At 31.7% G+C, this 22,740-nt stretch overlaps 1 protein-coding gene across 2 annotated transcripts in view; it reads right to left on the reverse strand.

The window, feature by feature from the left end:
• The window catches only part of LOC127734578 (uncharacterized), a 41,800-nt gene that overhangs the window by 13,362 nt on the left and 5,698 nt on the right, over positions 1-22,740 (reverse strand). The window contains exons 2-7 of one of the 2 annotated variants that reach the window (XM_052244524.1): positions 18,187-18,398; positions 16,293-16,493; positions 15,552-15,821; positions 14,822-14,956; positions 14,324-14,416; positions 11,015-11,287 (exon numbers count right to left, since the gene is read on the reverse strand). In XM_052244524.1, the coding sequence (XP_052100484.1) occupies positions 11,015-11,287; positions 14,324-14,416; positions 14,822-14,956; positions 15,552-15,821; positions 16,293-16,493; positions 18,187-18,393 (1,179 nt within the window). In that variant the 5' untranslated portion in view covers positions 18,394-18,398. Of the gene's footprint in view, positions 1-2,098; positions 2,717-11,014; positions 11,288-14,323; positions 14,417-14,821; positions 14,957-15,551; positions 15,822-16,292; positions 16,494-18,186; positions 18,399-22,740 lie in introns of those variants that run through there. The other variant, XM_052244522.1, reaches the window with a different exon arrangement.

The raw sequence follows: 22,740 nt of genomic DNA on the forward strand, positions 1-22,740 counted from the left end.
TGTATGTGTAACATGCAGAAGGAAAAGAGTGTTAAAATTCTGGTGGTAGCACCCCAAAATAAGAATGGAATTTCCAACATCCAACACACCCAAACTTTTTTCTGGAACAAAACACTGATCATAATTGAAAATTAAATCAGAGTATGCTGTCTGATTAATCTGATTCATTGATTATAATTTTCAATCAGATCTGTAACACTCAGCAATCAATCAATCAAATTAGAAAAAAAATTATGACTTATAAATTTAATTTGTTTATAACCAATTTTACAAATCATATCCCATACAGCCTATAATAACCACTAGTTAAAAACTAATATCCTATGGGAGCTCTACAGGTACATGTAGCATCTGCCTCAATATAGCATTCATATATATGCATGTATATGGAGAAAAGTTACCTTATTTCAACACTTCATATTGAACATATTCATATTCATACCATGACATCATAGAGGACTTTCAAATTCCTGAATTTTCCTATACTTTTCCTAGGTCACAATGCTCATGTTATTACCTTACAGTACTTGCAGTAAGAACCGATTGTTCAAACATTGTTGATTGGTTAACAGACCAGGTTTCATGTACCAATATGTTCAAAATTGCATATACAATTTTGTTCAGGGTCTCACTAATTAGCGACAAGAAGAAAATGAACATTCCTCTAAGAGAAGAGGTTTTTTTTATATTATTGAGGACATGTTGAAGATAATATATTAACAGTTTACAGCATATACATATATAAGTGAATGAATGAATGAAAAGGGGTGAGTTAATTTCTTTGTTCTTAAATTTTTAAGCCATTCTTTATGGACACATAGTATAATCAGATGATTGAAGCATTAGCTCATCCTGTATGCTCTTAAAGGAGTAGGTCCAGTAAGACCCCTTTTTGGCCCCAAAATATAGCAGTTTTACAAAATTGTTAAAATGTAAACTTTAAGTTATTTATTGGAAAGAAGAATACTTCTGTTACATAAATATGAGCTGTTTTTGACAATACAATCCACATATATCGGGTACTAGCATCATTAAGTCATGCTAAATTACTGAAATCTTCGAAATTTTAGCATTTGAGTTAAATTTTAGACGGTTTCCGTCTTAAATGGAAGTGGCCGCATTTGTGTTCATTCTTAATATTTAAATGTAAGTTTTATTTGATGATTATACATAACATATATAAAGGTTGAGAGTGAACACGGATGCGGCCACTTTCATTTTTGACAAAAACCATCTGAAAAGTGACATATTATGGCATATTTGATAGATTTTCCATATTTAAGCTTGAATTTGACGTTTTTAATGACTAAATCAGTTCGAATCTTTCACATTAACTAATTGAATCGACTGAAGTAGACACTTAAGTGTTTAAAAAGTGTCCAAAATGTTTCATCAGATGAACCTGAAATTTGAGGCCAAAATCGGCCCTTACCGGACCTACTCCTTTAGAGTAATTGCCATGTGCTTTTATTTACATAATCTATTTATCAAGATTACTTCACTGTTGTGACACCATTATGATTCTGGAATTGTAACCAAATGTTCAGATTCATAATTACTTTAAAATATTTTTTTTTTACTAAAATTTCACAAGACGGCATAGAATTTGCATTCCAGTGTCTAAATATAAACGAAGTAATGATGTTGTTTATGTTTTATGTATTCATGGTATTACAAAGGGTTAATATTCTATAATCATGATAATATATATATATATATATATTTTTTAAACACTATCTTGTACATGTTGTATGAAGGATAGTTATTTATTCTTTTATTTATTTTCACTGTAATACATCTTCAAAAATTACTGTATAATCAATAATAGATGTATATATGTATATGCTCCGGAACGGGCCCTTTAATTGAATTTAATAAAGTATTCATATTAACCTGTAATTAAATGACTTTTTAATTTAAAAAAATTATTGTTTTGAAAGTAAATAAACTTACTTGTCACAAAATTTCTCTTCTTGTCGCTAATTAGTGAGACAGTTTGTACAATGTACATGACAAAACCTAATAATGTACAATGTACATGACAAAACCTAATAATGTACAATGACCATGTCAATGTACAACATACATGTATACTAACCACTTCTTTATTTCTTGCTTTTAACCTCTCCACCCAAGTCGATGATCTTTTAAAGTCAGCAATACCAAGATCTTCTGCATTCTCTCTAGCTTTCTTTTGAAGAACTTTTGCATTGAATGATTTCTTCTTTTCATTGGCATTTCTGACCCAATCTAAAATTCTCTTTTCCAAAATTTTGAAGAGTGGGCTCACATTTTTATTTATTGTTTTACTCGAACTTCCCTTCACACCATTTCGATTGTTTAAAATTGAATTAAGTGAACTTCGTGACATTTTATATTTACGTAGAATGTCTTTTATCGACTTTTTGTTGGAAGCTAAGTCATCTAGCAAACGGGTTTTTTCTTCGAGTGTAAGTTTTGTTTTGTGTGTCGAAGTCTTGTCGGTTTCTATCGTATGGTCTTCTGCATCTTTTTTGGAAGAAATTGAATGTTGATCATCAGTGTTGCAACTATCTTCGTCATTTTCAGATGGATTTGATTCCATTTTTACCCGCAATCTAAGATTTTCTTTTCTTTTTCTGGAAAGCATTTTTATCTATAATTACCGGATATCCCGAATTCGTTGTAAGCAGCGGAATCGTATCGGAACGAACTATTTCAGCATATCCGTAGATTCTACACAGATAAAGACGTCTTTATTAGTAGTCATAATATATCGTTTCACAGTCAATATACTTTTGTATTATAATAAATCAATATCAGATAAGATTATTTAAACAATGTAGATTCTGAAGTCTTCCTATGTCGAATTTTCATTAATCTGTTACAATAATTTCATTTTAATATATGGTGCATTTCTTGTGTGAGAGTTAGTAAAATTTAATTATTCATGAGTGATTAATGAAACAATATGATTTTGCAGTGTATTGCTGCCACTATACATTGTGATTTTTTGTTCCTTTGATACTTTTTTCACATGTTTAATATCGAGACAAATTGATTTTTATGGAACAAACCAGAGACATATACACATGTGAATATATGTCTCTGAACAAACTAATACAGTAACCCCCTGATATTTTTATATCATTAAAACAGAACTGTTTATGCAATAAATAATAATTCTTAAACAAAAATTCTGCAACCAGATTTTTCAGAAAATGCAATTTAAATTGAAAAAATTGCAAATTTTTCGCTGCTTTTTACATTCATTCTCTAATATAATATTTATAAAGACTTATTTCACCAATTTTTAATTGACTGTATCTCTGGAAATATGAAAGGTACATTTATAACATTGTTGGATAATTAGAAGCAGTTCAACAAGTTCTAAATGCTTAAAAAATTTCATTAAAATCTGAAATATCGGCCAATTACATGTAATTTACCTCAAATCTTGGTGTTTATTATTGAAAAAAGTTAAAGCATTTCCCCAAAACAGTACAACTTAAATACTATGCAGACATATATATTATTTGCTTTAACCAAAGTTTTTAAAATAATCTTCCTATCATATCAAACTGTAAATCCTTGCTTAAACATTGAATATGAATGACATATTGCACACAGGCACTACGAAAATAGTTCAAGCTTGTTCATAAAACAAAAAGGGGAAGATACCAAAAAGGGGGGATGGTGAAATAAAAAGCATAAGTAGAAGAAAGTCAGACAAGACCATGGTTAATATATAAACAAATGAAATTTATCCACTTCTAGTATCTCTTACTCTAAAATCCAACATAAACAGTAACCTTCGCTTTTTTTAGACCTTGAAATTAAAAAAAATTCTCATAGTAATCTATTCATGCCATTGAAATTTGAAACCATTACTTTTGTGAATAGTCCTTGATGGAAGTGTACTGTGAGTGTTAGATTTTTCTTATGGATTGTACATTTTTCAGTTGGTTCAATATGCATGTATTTGGACTGATGTCTCACTGATTTCAATTTAAAGAGTATTTTTCATTTCAAAATAAGTATTTTTTAAAAGTGGTGATTTAGATATCATAAACAGATAAATTTTAACTGATAAAATTTTATCACAAATATAGAGATTGGGGAAGTGTGAATCCATCTGCAGGAATTTAATAGCCAGAGGCTCAAAGGAGCCTTTAATCGCTCACCTTGTTCACAGTAGACAAGAATAAAACTGAATGTATACATGTGAGACAACTCTTATAAACTGAAAAAAAAAATAATGAAATTTGATAAATGACAACACAACTCAATAGTACTTGTCATTTCAAGTCTTGTAACACCCCTTAGAGTTTTAGTAAGTTTTTTTTTAGTGGTAGCCATCTTGGTTGACAGACAGCACCACCACAAAACTCTTCCACAGGAGTTTGGTCTTTATTGGCCCTGCATGTAGATTCAGACAGTAAAATTTTTAAGTGATTTTTTGCTGAATTTTTAATTATTAGTACCAGTGGCCATTTTTGAGAAAAAGGTCATTTCTGGAATGCTTAAATTACCAAATGACAACAAGCCCCAACATGCTTACCAATTGAGGTCTAATATGTCACGATCGTATGCATGCATCAGTTCTAATTTTGGATGGTAGGCGGGATCATCAAACACGATTCTGAAAGAAGACCACTCACTATTCCACCCAAGTATATATTTTTACAGAAAAACCTGGCATTTATGTTAAAACTTCTCTTTCCCATTTTCTACAGTTTAAATTTGAGCACACTTTTGCTGAAAAATGAAGTGGTTTTAGCCATAAAAATAAAATTATTTTCTTGGTAATTGTGGCCCTTTCTGATGGAGGGCGGGTCTATCAGATATAATTTTGAAAGACGACCATCCAATGATCAACCATGCCAAGTTTGGTTTCAATAGGCCTAGTGGTTTAAGAGGAGAACATTAAAATGAAAAAGTTAGGGTCCGACGTTAAACAGTATGTTACGTAGTGGCAGCCATTTTGAATTCTTTATCAACACAAAAAACACAAATTTCGTTAAGGACCATGATCTGATCATTCAGGCATAATACCATTTCAGTCTGTCACAGTTCCTGAAAAGAAGCTCTTTGATTGTATATCTTTAGGACATGTTAAACTATGTCATCCTATGGCAAATATCTTGGATTTTGGATCGGCACCAGAAACACAAACTTTGTTAAGTGCTATAATTAATCTGATAATTCAGGCAAATATCAATTCAATCTGTCATACAGTGAACTGAAAAGTTTTTTGTATACATGTACTTCCCATAAGGTCCTATGTTAACTATGTACCATATCCCATGTTAACTATGTCCCACTGTGGCAGATCTGTACCAAAGTTACAAATTTGGAACAGGACTTTAATTTTCCTGTAGAGTAGAAGTTTATTTGGATTGTGGTTTCTGACAAGAAAATTTTTGAAATATTAGCCAATCAGAACACACTATTGGGCCTGGCAGCAGTGTTGAATATTTGATCAGTACCAAAATTAAAATAAAATAAACAAGCATTCTGAGAGTATTGCATGGCAATACATAGTCCCCTACTGGGTAAAAATTCATTATACTGGAACAAAATGCTAACTTGTTATATAACTTGCCATGGTGTAAACAAAAAATAAATATCATGTCAATATCTTCAAGCATGACTAAAAACAGTGTGGAAAACTGATTATATGAGTGAATTTTTCAAGTCCAAGGACCATAACGCTGCACAAAATTATTAGACCGAAACAAAAATTTGAACTTGATCTGTAACTTGTCATGATAAAACTATATACCAATTATCAATCAATATCGTATAAGCATGATGAAAAAAACATTAGATATGATTAATAGTTCTCTAAAATTAGATATGATGTAATACAGTGTATATCTATTTTCAAATTATAATCAAATATAATTAATAGTTCCAAATATTTTTTCTTTCATTTGTCACAAACTAACATAGATTTGTAACTTATCTATAAAATGTCAATACCTTTTATCTACACAATGTAATGTATTGAAATATATACATAATAAAAATAGATTATTATCTAACTAAAGGATTTCTCTTCATAATTTTTTTTATATATATAGCATTCAGAAAATTAGTTTATACTAAATAACTAACAAACCTTCCAAAAAATTCTTCAAATAATTGAACAAAGAATGTCTTTTAAAAAATTAGTTATCTCCCATTGTACAGAAATATTGTTTAACATAGTACTTTAACATTAGATATGGTCCAGAGTTATGGTCCATAACTCTGGATTAAATCATCAGACCGGAACAAAATTTGAACTTGATCTATAACTTGTCATGATAAAACTATATACCAAATATCATATCAATATCTTCAAGAAAGAAGAAAAAAAGTGTGGAAAGCTGATTTGCTGGACTGACAGAAGGACAGACAGACAGACGGACGGAGTGCAAACCTAAAGTCCCCTTCGACTTCGTCGGTAGGGGACTAAAAATGGAGAATGTGTCCCCATGGACACAGATGATGCCCCCGCTTGCATACAACATTATAAAGGGACATAACTCAAGAACAATAAAAGTGACGCTACCCGAATATGTACTTGATCTTAGTTTTGTGGTAATAAGTATTGTGTATAGGTTTCATGTTTGGTTGGGGCCAACTTAAGTTACAGAACGGACACTAAAAATTTTGCAAGTTTTCGATTTATAAATGGGCATAACTCAATAATGGTTAAAGTGACACTACCCAAATTCAACTTGATCTGTGTTTTATCAGTGGAAGGCAAAATTAAACATTGCATTGAATAAAGCATTGATTGTTGTTGATTCAACTATAATCATTGACAAAGGAAGATAACTCCAATTTAAATAAAATGCTTTGCTGAACGCAGCTGGATACGACCGCAGAGATCCAACCCTGAACAGTTGGGGCGAAAATGGACACAATATTCGTGCTTGATACAGTTCTGAATTTGGATTGTAAATAAATATTAGACACATAATAGGTTTCTGACACAAAATAACTGTAGTCAAAGAACTTAGAACTGGTTATATGATTTGAATTTATATTCAATTTTTTGCTTTTGTGCAATACACTATGCTGTTGTGAATTGACCCCACTCCCCCCAACAAAAAAAAAATAAAAAAATTTACCCCCCCTTTTTTTTGCCAAAAAAAAAAAATATTTGAAGAAATTTCCTTTTTAATTTCTGAAATCTGAAATGAAAATAAAAATTGCCCCCCACAATTTCTTTTTTACCCCGCTCCCCCCCCCCCCCCCCTTTTCCAAAAAAAAATTCTTTCCCTCAAGATATGGTCATAATCTCAATTCAAATCTTTTATGGAGTTTGCAACCATAATTACCAATTTAAATACATCATAAAAGTCTTAAATAGATGATTACCTCCCTTACACTGCTTTTAAATTGTCCATTAACCAGGAAACCCTTGTTTTTTCCCCTTTTTTGCCCCTAATTCCTAAACGGTTTGAGCCATAACCCCCCAAAGCCAATCCTAACCATCCCTTTGTGGTATGGAAACTTGTGGTATAATTTCAGAGAGATCCATACACTTAAACACAAGTTATTGTCTGGAAGTTACAAAAATGCTTATTTTTGGCCCCTTTTGGCCCATTATTCCTTAACTGTTGGTGCCATAACCCCCAAAATCAATCCCAACCTTCCTTTTGTGGTATTGAACCTTATGGTAAAATTTCATAGAGATCCATTCACTTAAACAAAAGTTATTGTGCGAAAACAAATGTGTCTTCGGACGACGACAACGCCAACGTCATACCAATATATGACCGCAAAAATTTTTTGGGGTCGTATAAAAATTACTTGAACAATGACATCATTGATATTTTTAGAAAAAAAAATAAAATTTAGCAATTTTTCCATTTGTAAAGGGTATAACTCTAAAACAGTAAAAGTGACGCCACCAAAATTCAAATTTGATCTGTGTATTATGGTAATAAGCATTATGTATAAGTTTCATAACATTTGGTTGAGGCAAACTTAAGTTAGAGAACGGAAATGAAAAATTTTGCAATTTTTCCATTTATAAAGGGGCATAACTCTAGAACAGTTAAAGTGACGCCACCAAAATTCAAACTTGATCTGTGTTTTGTGGTAATAAGCATTGTGTCTAAGTTTGATAACATTTGGTTGAGGCAAACTCAGGTTAGAGAACGGAAACCAATTTTGGGACGGACGTACGTACGACGGTCAAGGGTAAAACTTTATGCCCCAAGCGCTTCATAGGGAGCATAAAAGGTAAAAAATTGTAAAGGACTTTCCTAGGAATATTGATGCCAAATTTGGTTTTATTTGATTCAGTGGTTTCAGAAGCGAAGATCAAAATGCAAAAGCTATCAGAGGGATGGTCACAAAGTGATGGCAAAAGCTCAGCCTGGCTTATTTTCATTAAAATATTACTGATCTTTGTTCATGAAAGATTCTGATTAGCTGAAAGAAATATATATATCATAAAGTTTTATGTATCTACACAGAGGGTTTCTATGTCCAACAAACAAGCTTCATGATCACACTTCACTTACATTACAGGTGGTGACCTCTTCTAAAAATGTGAAAAAAATATTTTTTTTGCATAAAAATGGTCAATTCCCCCTTAAATTGATAGGGGTGTGCCCAAAATAACAGCAAATCCTGGATCCTTGCTTGCTGAATCTTCACAAAATATTGCATTATTCCCTTTAATATATTTTCAAAACTATTTGTAATTCTTTTCTTTAATGAAAAACATGATTTTCAATTTCAGACAATAATCTTCTTCACTGCAATACAATACAAAGAAAACGAAACCACATATTTTCATATAATTTTATTATACAAGTACAAACAATTATCAAGACACAAGACATGAAAACTAATACAGTCAAGTATGGTAAAGTTGTTCTAGTAATTCCATGTATTTCATTGAAATAACATTTAGTGCATAGACTAATATGAGACCAACAAAATTACCATGCAGTATCAAACTATATTTTTATCATAAAGCTTATATAAAACCTTTTTTTCAATCTTTTATTTACCTACTTCTATTGAAACATCAACTTATCTGCATTATATACAATACCTTTTTTCAAAGCTTTATTGGAAGTTAAATAGTCATAGTATGCAATGACATAACTGCACTCTTTTTGTATAGGTAATAGGATAATAAATCAAAAAGCTATAAAAGGTTTACAAAGAGATTCCTGATCCACTGTCATACAAATACTTATAACATGTCAGCTTATAAAGATATTATTGTAAACTCAGAATTCTTTGTGAAATGAATTACATCCCATTAATCAAAACTTGTGTATTCATTTCTAAAATTTTTTGAATTTTGGGAAATCACACTGATAATTAACTTTGGTTTTTTACACTGTTAAACAAAGTCGCATTCTTAAATGCACATAATAATTTAAGAATTTACAGTACGATATAATAGCTGATTTATATATTTAAAGAATTTAACTCTAACAAGAATGCAAAACATAGGAAATCTCTGACATTCCTGGTAATGTACAATTTCATCACAACAAAATGTACTGTGAGATATTGCTCACCAATTATACCCCTTCAGATATCAAGAAGGTATGACTATTAGTTGTAGAGAAAAATGTGATAAAAATATCGTACATAGTTAATGAAATATCACAGATATTAGTTTTCAACAAAGATTAAGTAGAACATCTAAGGAACTGAGAAGGTTTAACATGATATCTAGTTATCTACAAATAACCAGATGAAGGCCTGATGCCATAAATCTAGAGCCTCAGGGTACCACTTGTAGTTACAGAGAAATATGTGTTAAAAGTTTCATATATGTGCATGGCATTTCATGATATAAAAGAAAGTAGAAAATCAAAGAAACTGAAAACCTATCACAGTATGACATAACCAGAATCCGGGTCCGTTTGGCCAAAATCATCTTCGCACCCTCAGTCCGTTCTCACCCTACACGTTCACATCCTTTTTTTTAAAAGGTTTTTTGGTTTTTTGTTAGGGAATGGTTAAAAATAAAGATAATAAGATTTTAGTGCTTTAAAATAAAGTAACATTCTAAAAACGTAAGGGAACGGCCATTTAACTTGAAGGGGGGGGGGGGGGGGGGGTTATGGTTTTTTCTTAAAAAAATATTCTGATCCCAATTTGATGAAAAAAATATTGTGGTCAAGCAGATGACAAAAAAAAATAGTCTGAATCCACATTTTCCACATACCTTATAGTGTTAAATTTTGAAAAAATAATTTGATTGATAGCATCAAAAAAACTAAAATAAAATGTTCACGCTTTGTGCCAGACAAATTTTCTGATTCAGACAAAAAACCATAACCCCCCCTTGAAGTTAAATGGTTGCTTCCTAAAAACTTTTCTTTTAAGGGTTTTGAGAATTATTGTGACGAAATGAAAAATTAATATTGTCATGATGTTCAAAGGCCAAGTTCATTCATCTAAGACTTGTAAAAAAAGGTGGAAGATATTGAACAGTTATCAAACTCGTCACAATGAGATTGAAGCTTGAAGCAATCATAAACACCAATAGCTCACACAATCATTCAAATCATGCACTATTCCAAATCAAAACGAGCACTAAATATTAAGTAACTACACCAAAGCTAGTTATAACAGCAATCATGATTTTCATACCACTTAACATTACTCATGAATAATTAACATTCAGTAACTAAACATCTTATCACGAAAAGAATACTTCATTTAAAAAATTCATGCAACTTTATTCCATAAATATATAAATTTTTGATAAATACATATTAAAACCATCTAATAATTCAAACCATATTAGAAAAAAATTGAGAGCGAACGAACTCAGGAGGCGAATGTGTGGGGTGCGAATATGTTATGGGAGCAAACGAACTCGATACCGCATAACCAGATGAAACTTGGTACCATACATCAAGAAGCCATGATTATAGTTGCTGTGAAAAACAGAAATGTACAACACACAGAAAGACGTAGAGATTGACAGACAGAGATAATCCAGTTAAACCCCATCCTCTTTTGGAGCAGGGATATAAAGAAAATTGATTCTTACCTTATTAACAAATTTAGTTTCCAAGTGCAGATTCGGTTTTGGTAGAATCTTTCGAGCTCCTGGTCTGTTCATTACAATAGATGTATCAATATAAACCTTGCCCTGTACACGGTCATTCAATGTTGAAGGTGGAACTCCAAAAGCTCTCGCAGCAAACTTCACAGCTACCTTTTTCTCTTTAACATATAGATAGGCTGCCACTAGCTGCTCATAGCTGTAGGTCTTGTAATTTCTCTTGTAAGATCTTCTCCTGTGTTGCTGATTTCTATATATCTATAGAGATGGAATATAAACTGTTTAAAGGAAATTCAATCATAACAGATATTCAGCATAAATAAAAGGAGATGTGGGGTAAATGGCAATGAGACAGCAACCCATCATTAAAATAAACTGTTGTCACTGAGATATGTCTCGCCTGTCGGAATAAAATTCAGAAAAAGACAATCTGATGGACAGCAACATGGTTTATTAATTCAGTAGCTGGACCATTACCTAGTGGGCACGGCCTCAAAATAGTCGTCAAACTGATATGAACTGATAGCAATTCAACTTCATACAAAATATCATTGACATAATTGATCTATCACAAGTAAAACCTATCAAACTAACTTAAGCAGAAAACTTAACATTGAAAATTGCAAATTAATTCAAAGTCACTGGACAATGACCTAGGGGACAGCACTTCAAAATATTTGTCAAACTGATATGCACCGATGGTAATGCAACTTCATATTAAATATCAATGATCTATCACAAGTAGTTCCTATCAAACTAACTTAAGCAGAAAACTTAACATTGAAAATTGCTAATTAATTCAAAATCGCTGGACCATGACCTAGGGGGGCCTTGAAATAATGTCAAACTGATATGTACAGATAGTAATGCAACTTCATACAAAATATCATTGATCTATCACAGGTAGAACCTATCAAACTAACTCAAGCAGAAAACCTAACATTGAAAATTGCTTATTAATTCAAAGTCATTGGACCATGACCTAGGGGACAGGGCCTCGGAATAATCGTCGAACTGATATGTACCGATGGTAATGCAACTTCGTATTAAATATCAATGATCTATCACAAGTAGTTCCTATCAAACAAACTAATGCAGAAAACTTAACATTGAAAATTGCTAGTTAATTCAGAGTTGCTGGACCATGACATAGGAGGCAGGGCCTCGAAATAGTCGTCAAACTGATCTATCACAAGTAGTTTCAATCAAACTAACTTAAGCAGAAAAATTAACATCTGTTGATGTCACCACCGCCACAGCTATCGCAGCATCACAATGTCTCTATTTCCACGACTTTTGTCGCAGGCGAGACAAAAACAAAAGACATGTAGTGTCCTGGTGTCATAGTTCTGCAAAGTTACAAATCAGGAGTCAGTTTCACAAAAAAAACTTACGACTAAGATTAATCTCAAGTCATGAACAATTCAGTATACTTACAACCAATCTTAGTCATAAGTTTTTTTTATGAAATCGACTCCAGGGCCATAACTACATTGAGGCAAATGAGGAAAATGTTTCATGTTAGAAATTTCAAAAAAATAATAAGTTGAAACAAAAGCTTTTCTTCATATTAAATTGTTTTCACGGCGAGTGTCTTGCAAGAAGCAAGTTCTGTTGACCCTCTGATGTCGCCCGTTTTTTGTCGGGATCCATGTTTCTCATTTATTTTTAGTTTTCAGTGTTGGTTGTCTATTGTTTGTTGTTATGTGTCTTATATCTGTTCCTAGGGTTGTCTTTTGTTCATTAATTGCCCTTCTATTCTCCTAGTGTTGAATTTCATTTGTTAAATAGTAATTTTGTTTTAAACTTGAGTTAGGGAGCTACCATTTGATTTTCATGGGGGGTGGGGGGGCTAGGATGAAAAATTTTGTCCTGCATTTTTTATAGTTGTAATCTCTGTCCTGCCTTTTTATTTTTACACTCTATTCGGTACTGCCTTTTTTTTTTTTAGTTTATCCTGACTTTTTTTACATAAATTGTCATCCTGCCTTTTTTTTTTCCAAAGTTGCTCATCCTGCCTTTTTTTTTACTCAAAACTCCTGTCCTGCCTTTTTTTCAAATTTCATCCTAAAAATTTTAAAGTCACAAAAATATTACACCAAAGAATAGTCTAAACACAATACAAGAACAAACAGACAGATCTGACATTAATCAGCCGGTATACATATTAAAACTGCACAAAAATGTAGCAATGAGGTCTTAAGTACAGTTTTCCTGTCTACCCTGAGTGTACCCTTTTATCCTAGTTAGGAACTACATCAAGTTGTAATTGAAATGTGTTATAAAAACTGAATTCGCAAAGGTATATCAACGATAATCAGCCCCCTCTTAACTTAATTTGAAAAAAAAAACATAATTGACAGGTATAAGGGAGCTACCATTTGATTTTTATGGGGGGGGGGGGCTAGGATGAAAAATTTTGTCCTGCATTTTTTTTTACTTGTTATCTCAATCTTGCCTTTTTATTTTTCACTCTATTCGGTCCTTCCTTTTTTTTAAAGTTTATCCTGACTTTTTTTTACTTAAATTGTCATCCTGACTTTTTTTTTTTGCAAGTGTCTCATCCTGCCTTTTTTTTAACTCAAAATTCCTGTCCTGCCTATTTTTTTCAAATTTCATCCTAGCCCCCCCCATAAAAATCAAATGGTAGCTCCCTAATACATTTTTCTGCAAGCCAAAACTTAATAACAAAAAAACAAAGAAAACAGCAGCCACACACTTGACTATGTGAATTACCATTTTTGCTTTATCCTACATATCGGTCGTTTGATGTTGTCTCTAAAAACTAAAAAGTCTTGCACTGAATCTATATATTTTGCTATGAGACCAGAATATTGATATTGATAAGAAAAAATAATAAAAAAAAACTTGCGTTTTAGATTAAGAAAGGGTCTGGGAAACGCTCAGAATGCACGATTTTGTGTCATTTTTTTCCAGACCTCTTGCTGAAAATTTTTGTATTTTGCCTCACTTTAAAGAGAGCCTAGTTACAGCCCTGCAAATTGAAAGCTTGATTTCTATTGTGATTATATATAAATATAAGTTTCTATCTTATGTTTTATATGAATGTTGTCTCGTGTATATTTATTAGATAAGATCCATATCGTTTTCAATACCAAAGAAACGTTGGACTTTTTAATGATTTGTACCCAACAGCAATACAAAATATATACATATAATTTTATTAATAGTAGGGGCTTTTCTTCTTATGATTAAATTTTGAAAGACCGTGGAGGGAGAAATTAGTTGAGTGTTTTACATGTAATAATATAATGATATAAGTTATCACTGTACCTCATCACTCATATTATGGAGTGATGTATTGTCATCAGATTCTTGCATTGATCCATTCATCTGGTACTCATATTCTGGATCTATAATTTCCTCCTACAAAATACCAAGTCAAATCTACTTTTGAAAATATATACAAAACTTTTTAAAGATGGCTGATACATGCAAATTCTTAAACAGAAGTTTACCCTGTAAAAATAATGTCCACAAAATAATCTTTATGAATACCTGATGCTCTGAAGAACCAATACCAGTCACAGATTGCCAAAATTGCACTCTTGTAATTTAGTCCCTATCAAACCTGTTCAAACTGCATATATTTGGATGCAGTTATCCAGTCTTCTAGATTTGGCCTTGTGGTTTCCGATGAGAAAAAATTTGAAAATTGACAAATAAGCACCTAGAATGGTTCTGGCTTTTAAGGCTGTCTATGAAAATTACAAGACATACAAAAAGTGTTTAAAATAGCTTACGTGTGGGCTATGTGAGCTCAATACTAACTTTAATTGCTGTATTCTCTGAGCCTTCACCAGCAGCAATCATTTTCTCCATTATACTTTCTGTAATATTATCATCATTGATGTCCTCTTCAATACTAGGGATGACATATTCTCTTCCTAAACTCCCGTTAGATTTCTGTAAGTTATTTTCATGTGTTAACAATCTATAATTAAAAGCTAACTTCCTCAAAATTTTAGCTACATGTATATCTTACCATTATATATTTATTTATTATTTTTTTGCTTGCTTGTGTTTTAGTTATCTTCAATACTGTTAGTTTAGAAATTAGCCCTTTTCTGTATTGATTTGATTGTACAAAAGTTATATTTACAGTTAATTGGTCATGTCACAGATTTTTGTAAATATAAATAAGAAGATGTGGTATGAGTGCCAATGAGACAACTATCCATCCAAGTCGCAATGTGTAAAAAGTAAACAATTGTAGGTCAAAGTACAGCCTTCAACATGGAGCTTTGGCTCACACCAAACAGCAAGGTAAAACTTGCAAATAGCTGTGGTATGTTAAAATAGAACTTAAAATCTAAAAATAATTTTGTAGAAGTTGTCAAACTTGCCAAAAACAATTGTCACTAGACAGCAAAAAAATTCTAGTTGATCTAAATATGTATTTTTAGATATAATATTACAAAGTCAGATTATTAGTGCCAAATTTAGGCCTTCTTGTTTTAATTCTTTCCTTAGCAAACAACCCTAAGACAAGGATTTTTACCTCATAAGTCAAATCTGCAAATGCTTCATCCAATCCTTCACCATTTCTTATTCTTTTGATAATTTTTGTAATATCTTCTGAAGTAAGGATAGAATCATCAATTTGTACTTGACCCTGAACTCTATTGTGCAATGTGGACGAAGGAACACCAAACATACGAGCTGCTGCTTTTACTGGCATCTTCAAATCTTTGACACATTTGTATGCTGCAACCAGCATTTCGTGGCTATAACTTTTGTAACGATGTGCACGTCTTGGACTTCTTGCCCTCTACAAAGTAATAACAAACATTTACTATGCAATTTCAGACAAGATACCTATATATAAACTGCAATTTCAAAGAAATTAAAATTTGACAAAAAATGGGAGACTATATACTTATGTTTCTCAGCTTACAAATAATTTGTTTAGTAGTTTAGACTGATGACAATAATGGCAAAGAAGTTATGATTTTGTTCATTTATTCAACCACTGTCACCTGCAATAATATATGATTGATATTCTATTCACCTATTTTCAATAATCTTTTGAGTGACATTCATGTGACTGTGATTTAACATATTTTTCTCATGTTACTTTCTTAAATATTAGCTTAATATATGGAGGATGAAATTAAAACATTATCATTTAACATAAAATTAAATTGGAAGTCTAATGCTGTTGAAATAGCCTACATATGTCTATAATTATAAATGTAGGTTGGGTAAGCAAAAAGTTAACACAGATGAAAGATCAACATACATTTCTACTTCTACATAAGACAGGAACTGATGGGCTAACTTCTATCACATCTTCACTCAATGATCCAGACTCAACTGTTTTGCTGTTTTTGGTCGCCAAGGAAATTTTTGGTGTCGTTTTTTCGTTTCTTTCATCCTGTTTTTCAAAGGTGCTTACTTCAGAACTATCATTATCTGTTTGTTCTTCTGGTTCTACATCTGTCTATAATTAGATTCATTAATTGATTCAAGTGTGTACTAATTAACTGTACTATTTTATCATTAAGACAAATTTAAGACTTTATATGACATTGACTTCATCTTTAAAACAATTATATAATATTCATTCAAGCTGCTGGTACCATATTATGAGGGTCTAGATGAGGTTTACAGAATAGAGAACAATGGCTAAAAAATATAACAAATAGAGAAAAATCGACAAAAAAAAACAAAACAATAAAGAATACATGTAATAGGGTACAAAAGTATAAAGAATGATTGTAGAAAATAAAAGAATTAGGATATGTAATACTGGTTACACAAATGAATGATGTACAGAATAAAGAAATCATCTAATTGCAGAAAAATTTAACAGTATAACAAGCATTCTGTGAGTATTGCATGGCAATACAAAGTCTCCTACCAGTTAAAAATTCATTGTATTGGAACAAAATTCTAACTTGATCTATAACTTGTCATGGTGTAAGCTATATAACAAATATCAAGTCAATATCTTCAAGCATGACGAAAAAAAGTGTTGAAAACTGATCATTTAAGTGAATTTTTTAAGCCAAAGGACCATAACTCTGCACAAAATCATCAGACCGGAACAAAATTCGAATATCTGTAACTTGTCACGATAAAACCATATACCAATTTTCAAATCAATATCTTCAAGCATGACTAAAAAATTGCAGAAAACTGATTATTTGAGTGAATTTTCTAAGTCAAAGGACCATAACTCTGTACAAAATCATCAGACCAGAACAATATTCGAACTTGATCTGTAACTTGTCATGATAAAACTATATACCAATTTTCAAATCAATATCTTCATGCATGACGAAAAAAAGTGTGGAAAACTGATTATTTAAGTGAATTTTCTAAGTCAAAGGACCATAACTCTGCACAAAATCATCAGACTGGAACAAAATTCGAACTTGATCTGTAACTTGTCATGATAAAACAATACACAAAATATCAATCAATATCTTCAAGTATGAAGAAAAAAAGTGGGGAAAACTGATTTGCCGGAATGACGGATGGACAGACAGACAGACGGAGTGCAAACCTAAAGTCCCCTTGACTTCGTCGGTAGGGGACTAATAAATTTTGGGGGAATTTAACCATCATTTACAGAATCAGCATTATTTTTAAAGGTAAAGAAAAATGCTTTAAAAATTTAAAGAATACTGAAAATAAGGACCCCCGTCCAGACCCTCTATTATCCCAAATGGACATATTTAGGTATAGTTAAATAGAGAATGGAAATGGGGAATGTGTCAAAGAGACAACAACCCAACCAAGGAGTAATAAAGCAACCGAAGGCCACCAATGGGTCTTCAACACAGCGAACAGTTACCCTGTAACATACTTTGGTAGTAACCTTTAACATGCTTTCTCTTGTCCAGGATGGAACAGACAAGTAAAAATAACCAGAATAACACATAAAAATTAATCCTAATCCTATATTGTCTGTTGAAAAGTAAACCACTGGATTTTCTAATGTAATCTAAAGAAAATAAATAAGCAAAAACTTCTTTATTTGTGTTCACATTTTCATTTTGTACTAGAAGAGAAAGGGAAAAATAAGCCAATAGTGATATATATAGTACCCCACTGGAATTTTATAGAGGTTGAAAAATATGTATACTCTCTATTACATGTACCATGAATTTCCTATGATACAAACATACATGATTTTCATTATTCTCTTCTTCTCTGTTATATTCAATATCACTACCATTTTCCACAGGTAGTTTAAGTTGTTCAGGGATGTCTATTTCTGTTGATGCTTTGACCTTAGGTTGTGAACAACTTCTTGTCCTAGATCTTGTAGACCTAGTTGATCTTTGGAAAATGTGAGTTCTAGAGGTCTTACCATGCTTACGTTTACTTGGCATGATTCCTGAAATGTAGATACAAGTAAATAAAATGTTTGCAAATAAAATTTGCAGTCAACCATGTCTGTTTTAATAATATGGTATTGTTCAAATCATTTTAAAACAAGAATGTGTACATAGTACACGGATGCCCCACTCGCACTATCATTTTCTATGTTCAGTGGACCGTGAAATTGGGGTAAAAACTCTAATTTGGCATTACAATTAGAAAGATCATATCATAGGAAACATGTGTACTAAGTTTCAAGTTGATTGGACTTCAACTTCATCAAAAACTACCTTGACCAAAAACTTTAACCAAAAACTTTAACCTGACGGGACGGACGAACGGACGCACAGACCGAAAAACTTAATGCCTATAAATGGGGCATAATAAAACAATAATCCATTGCAAATTAAAGCATGTATTCTCATAGGGCAATATACTTGATATGATCACACAAAATTCTTCTACTCAGCAGTAAAACACAAGATTCCATTTTGCTGTTGGGTCAAAATGGGAACTTTAAACCCTAAGTCCTCTGCTGGGAAATTGTAATCCTCTAGCTCTAAAAGTGATATTTAATACATGTAGTTGATGGATCCTTGAACAAAATTGTCAGCTGCCAAAACCATCTAATTTTAATACTACAGTATATATGTCTCAGTAAAGTTATCTAAATCAAGCTGTTTTAACGAGTAATTATAATTTCAACATCTTGGTAAAACAAAAACAACGTACAACTTAACGCCAAAGATCTTTTTCCACCTTGAAAACTGAACAGCAACAAATATTCATTGTATTAGAGATTCAAATGCCATGGTTACATTATACTTTTTCACCCTGCACTTCTGTGCTTTCAATTTTTGCAATACCAATATTGTTAGATTTTATACTTTTCCAAGAATGTCTATTTTGTTGTTGATTTTAAAATGATATCATTTAAAATCCATATGTAGCTTCATGAAAGTGTAAATGTTGTGAAGGGTTAAATATAATCAAACTTTAGCTGAACCCTGAAAATTATTCCAATAAACTGCTTCGCTGAGCGCAGCTGGATACGCCCGCAGAGGTCCAACCCTGAACAGTTGGGGCAAAAATGGACACAATATTCAAGCTTGATACAAGTCTGAATTTGGATTGTAATTAAATATTTGACATATTATAGGTTTCTGAATAAATGTAGTCAAAGAACTTGAAATTGTTTATATGAATTGAATTTATATTCAATTAAAGATTTCTTGCTGTTGTGCAATACACTGTGCTGTTGCACAAAACTTAGTAAATCTGTTGTCAGACTATAAACAAATAAAGTTCAATTTCTTCTCAATGTCATATTAGAAATTTATGAAAATCAAAAGGGAGATTACATCAATAGCTATAAATAATTCACCAAAGTTTCATGCGAACTGCTTAAAGCATTTTTGAGTTATTGTCTAAAAACTGGAAAATCCCCCCTTTTTTAATGAATAAAACCCCATAACTCAGAAATGTAAAATGTAAAATTTATAAAATTCTGAATGGAGCTTACATCAACAGATATGAACAATTCACCAAAGTTTTATGAGAGCTGCTGAAAGTATTTTTAGTTATTTTCCGAAAACTGGAAAATCCCCCTTTTTTATGAATAAAACCCTGTAACTCATAAACGTAAAATCAAAAATTTATAAAAATCAAAAGGGAGCTCATGTCAATAGATATAAACATTTCACCAACATTTCTTGCAAGTTGGTGAAAGCATTCTTGAGTTATTGTCAGAAAACTGGAAAATTCCCCCTTTTTTAATGAATAAAACCCCAAAACTTAGAAACGGTAAATCTGAAATTTATAAAAAAATGAAAGGGAGCTCACGTCAATAGATATAAACAATTCACCAAAGTTTCATGCATATTATTTAAAGTGTTTTTGAGTTAATGTCCGACATGTTGACGACGGACGGACAACAGTATACCATAATACGTCCCGTAAACGGGTGCATAAAAAAATGGATATCACCATGAATGCATGTGACTATATCATGTATATGTACAAATCTTGATGTTTACGTTGTAATTTCAAAGAAAAAAAAAATTATACTGAATTGGAAACTAAAGATACAAATGTATATGCTATGAATGTTTATTTTCTCTCTCAAATTAACAACAACAAAAAAACATGAAAAACAAATGTGCATAAAAATGTTGTGAGTATATTGATAATATCTATGCAACTGAAAAATAAAATTAACCTTTACAGAATTGTACAAATTTCAATTTGAAAATAAAGAATGCAGATTAAAATAGAGATCAAGTATTCCTTATACATGTACATTTATTTTGTCAATCTAATTAAAAACCTATCTGGCATGGCTCCCTTTTCTGATATCTTGCCCCACATGCGACATATAAATAAACGATAGCAAGTGAGAGGTATGATTTTAATCAGACTGTTATTTTGTAGGACTAGTACTACCATAATTAACTTGAAGACATTGCATGATAATCAATTATCACCCAATCAACAAATTACTGTTACAAAACCTCTGTTGTAACTTAATTAAATGCAACTTAAATAGATCAACATGTGTACATACATACACCAATTAATAATGATTAAGGCTCAGTTCTACTGTCAGTTCACTATTTCAATCTTTAGATTGATTGATTGATTCGTGTTTAACACCACTTTCAGCATTATTGGCTATTTCATGGGGGTCATTTTTTATTGGTGAAGGAAGTCTGTCTCAGCCCCCAGAGAAAACCACTGACCCTCGGTAGGAAACTGACAATTCTAGTCAATTAAGATTGAAGTCAAATGCACCAAGTTTGGGATTCTACATTGTAACTCACAACCTCAGTGTTGACAGGCTAGTGATACAGTAGTTGGGCAACTTAGACCACTAAGTCACCGAAGCACCCTCAATCTTTTGAAAGAATTCTATCTTCTTACTTTCATTATGCTGTAATAGATATTTTTACGTATTGTAATTTTATAAATTAATACTAATCATGTGTCACAATATTATCTCAATGTCACCAATAACTGATTATATAATTATTATGAATTTCAGTAAGATTGTTTGAATGTTTCATTAATTTATACGTAGTAAACAACTACAAGAGAGGCAGAATTTAAGATACCAAATGGGATATTCAAACTCATAAATTGAAGACTAACCTCTAACGTGGCTAACACCATGCATGACAAGAAACAAAACAGGACAAAAAGACAAAACTTGAAACAACTGTCTACAAAACACAACATAATAAAATGCTTCGCTGGGCGCAGCTTGATACGACCGCAGAGGTCGAACCCTGAACAGTTGGGGCAAGTATGGACACAACATTCAAGCTTGATACAGCTCTGAATTTGGATTGTGATTAAATATTTGACACAGCATAGGTTTCTGACACAGAAAGAATGTGGTCTAAGAACTTCAATTTTTTTAATTTACCTATTATGGTCCAATGCCCAAAATCAAAATACATGGTTAGATTCAGCATATCAAAGAACCCCATATATTCAATTTTTGTTGAAATCAAACAAAGTTTAATTTTGGACCCCAACTTGGACAAACTTGAAAACTGGTCCCATAATCAAAAATCTAAACACATGTTTAGATTCAGCATATCAAAGTACCCCAAGAATTCAATTTTTGTTAAAATCAAACTAAGTTTAATTTTGGACCCTTTGGACCTTAATGTAGACCAATTTAAAAAACGGGACCCAAAATTAAAAATCTAAAAACACGGTTAGATTTGGCATATCAAAGAACCCCAATAATTCAATTTTTGATGAAATCAAACAAAGTTTAATTTTGGACCCTTTTGACCTTAAAATGAACCAATTTGATAGCGGGCCCACAAAATAAAAAATCTAAATACATGGTAAGATTCAGCATATCAAAGAACCCCATATATTCAATTTTTGTTGAAATCAAACAAAGTTTAATTTTGGACCCCAATTTGGACCAACTTGAAAACTGGGCCAAAAATCTAAAATCTAAATACATGTTTAGATTCAGCATATCAAAGAACCCCATATATTCAATTTATGTTGAAATCAAACAAAGTTTAATTTTGGACCCCAACTTGGACCAACTTGAAAACTGGTCCCATAATCAAAAATCTAAACACATGTTTAGATTCAGCATATCAAAGAACCCCAAAAATTCAATTTTTGTTAAAATCAAACTTAGTTTAATTTTGGACCCTTTGGACCTTAATGTAGACCAATTTAAAAAACGGGACCCAAAATTAAAAATCTAAATACACGGTTAGATTTGGCATATCAAAGAACCCCAATAATTAAATTTTTGATGAAATCAAACAAAGTTTAATTTTGGACCCTTTTGACCTCAATATAAACCAATTTGATAGCGGGCCCAC

The sequence above is a fragment of the Mytilus californianus genome, unplaced genomic scaffold (genome assembly GCF_021869535.1).
Source record: "Mytilus californianus isolate M0D057914Y unplaced genomic scaffold, xbMytCali1.0.p SCAF_3, whole genome shotgun sequence".
Taxonomy (NCBI): Eukaryota; Metazoa; Mollusca; class Bivalvia; order Mytilida; family Mytilidae; genus Mytilus; species Mytilus californianus.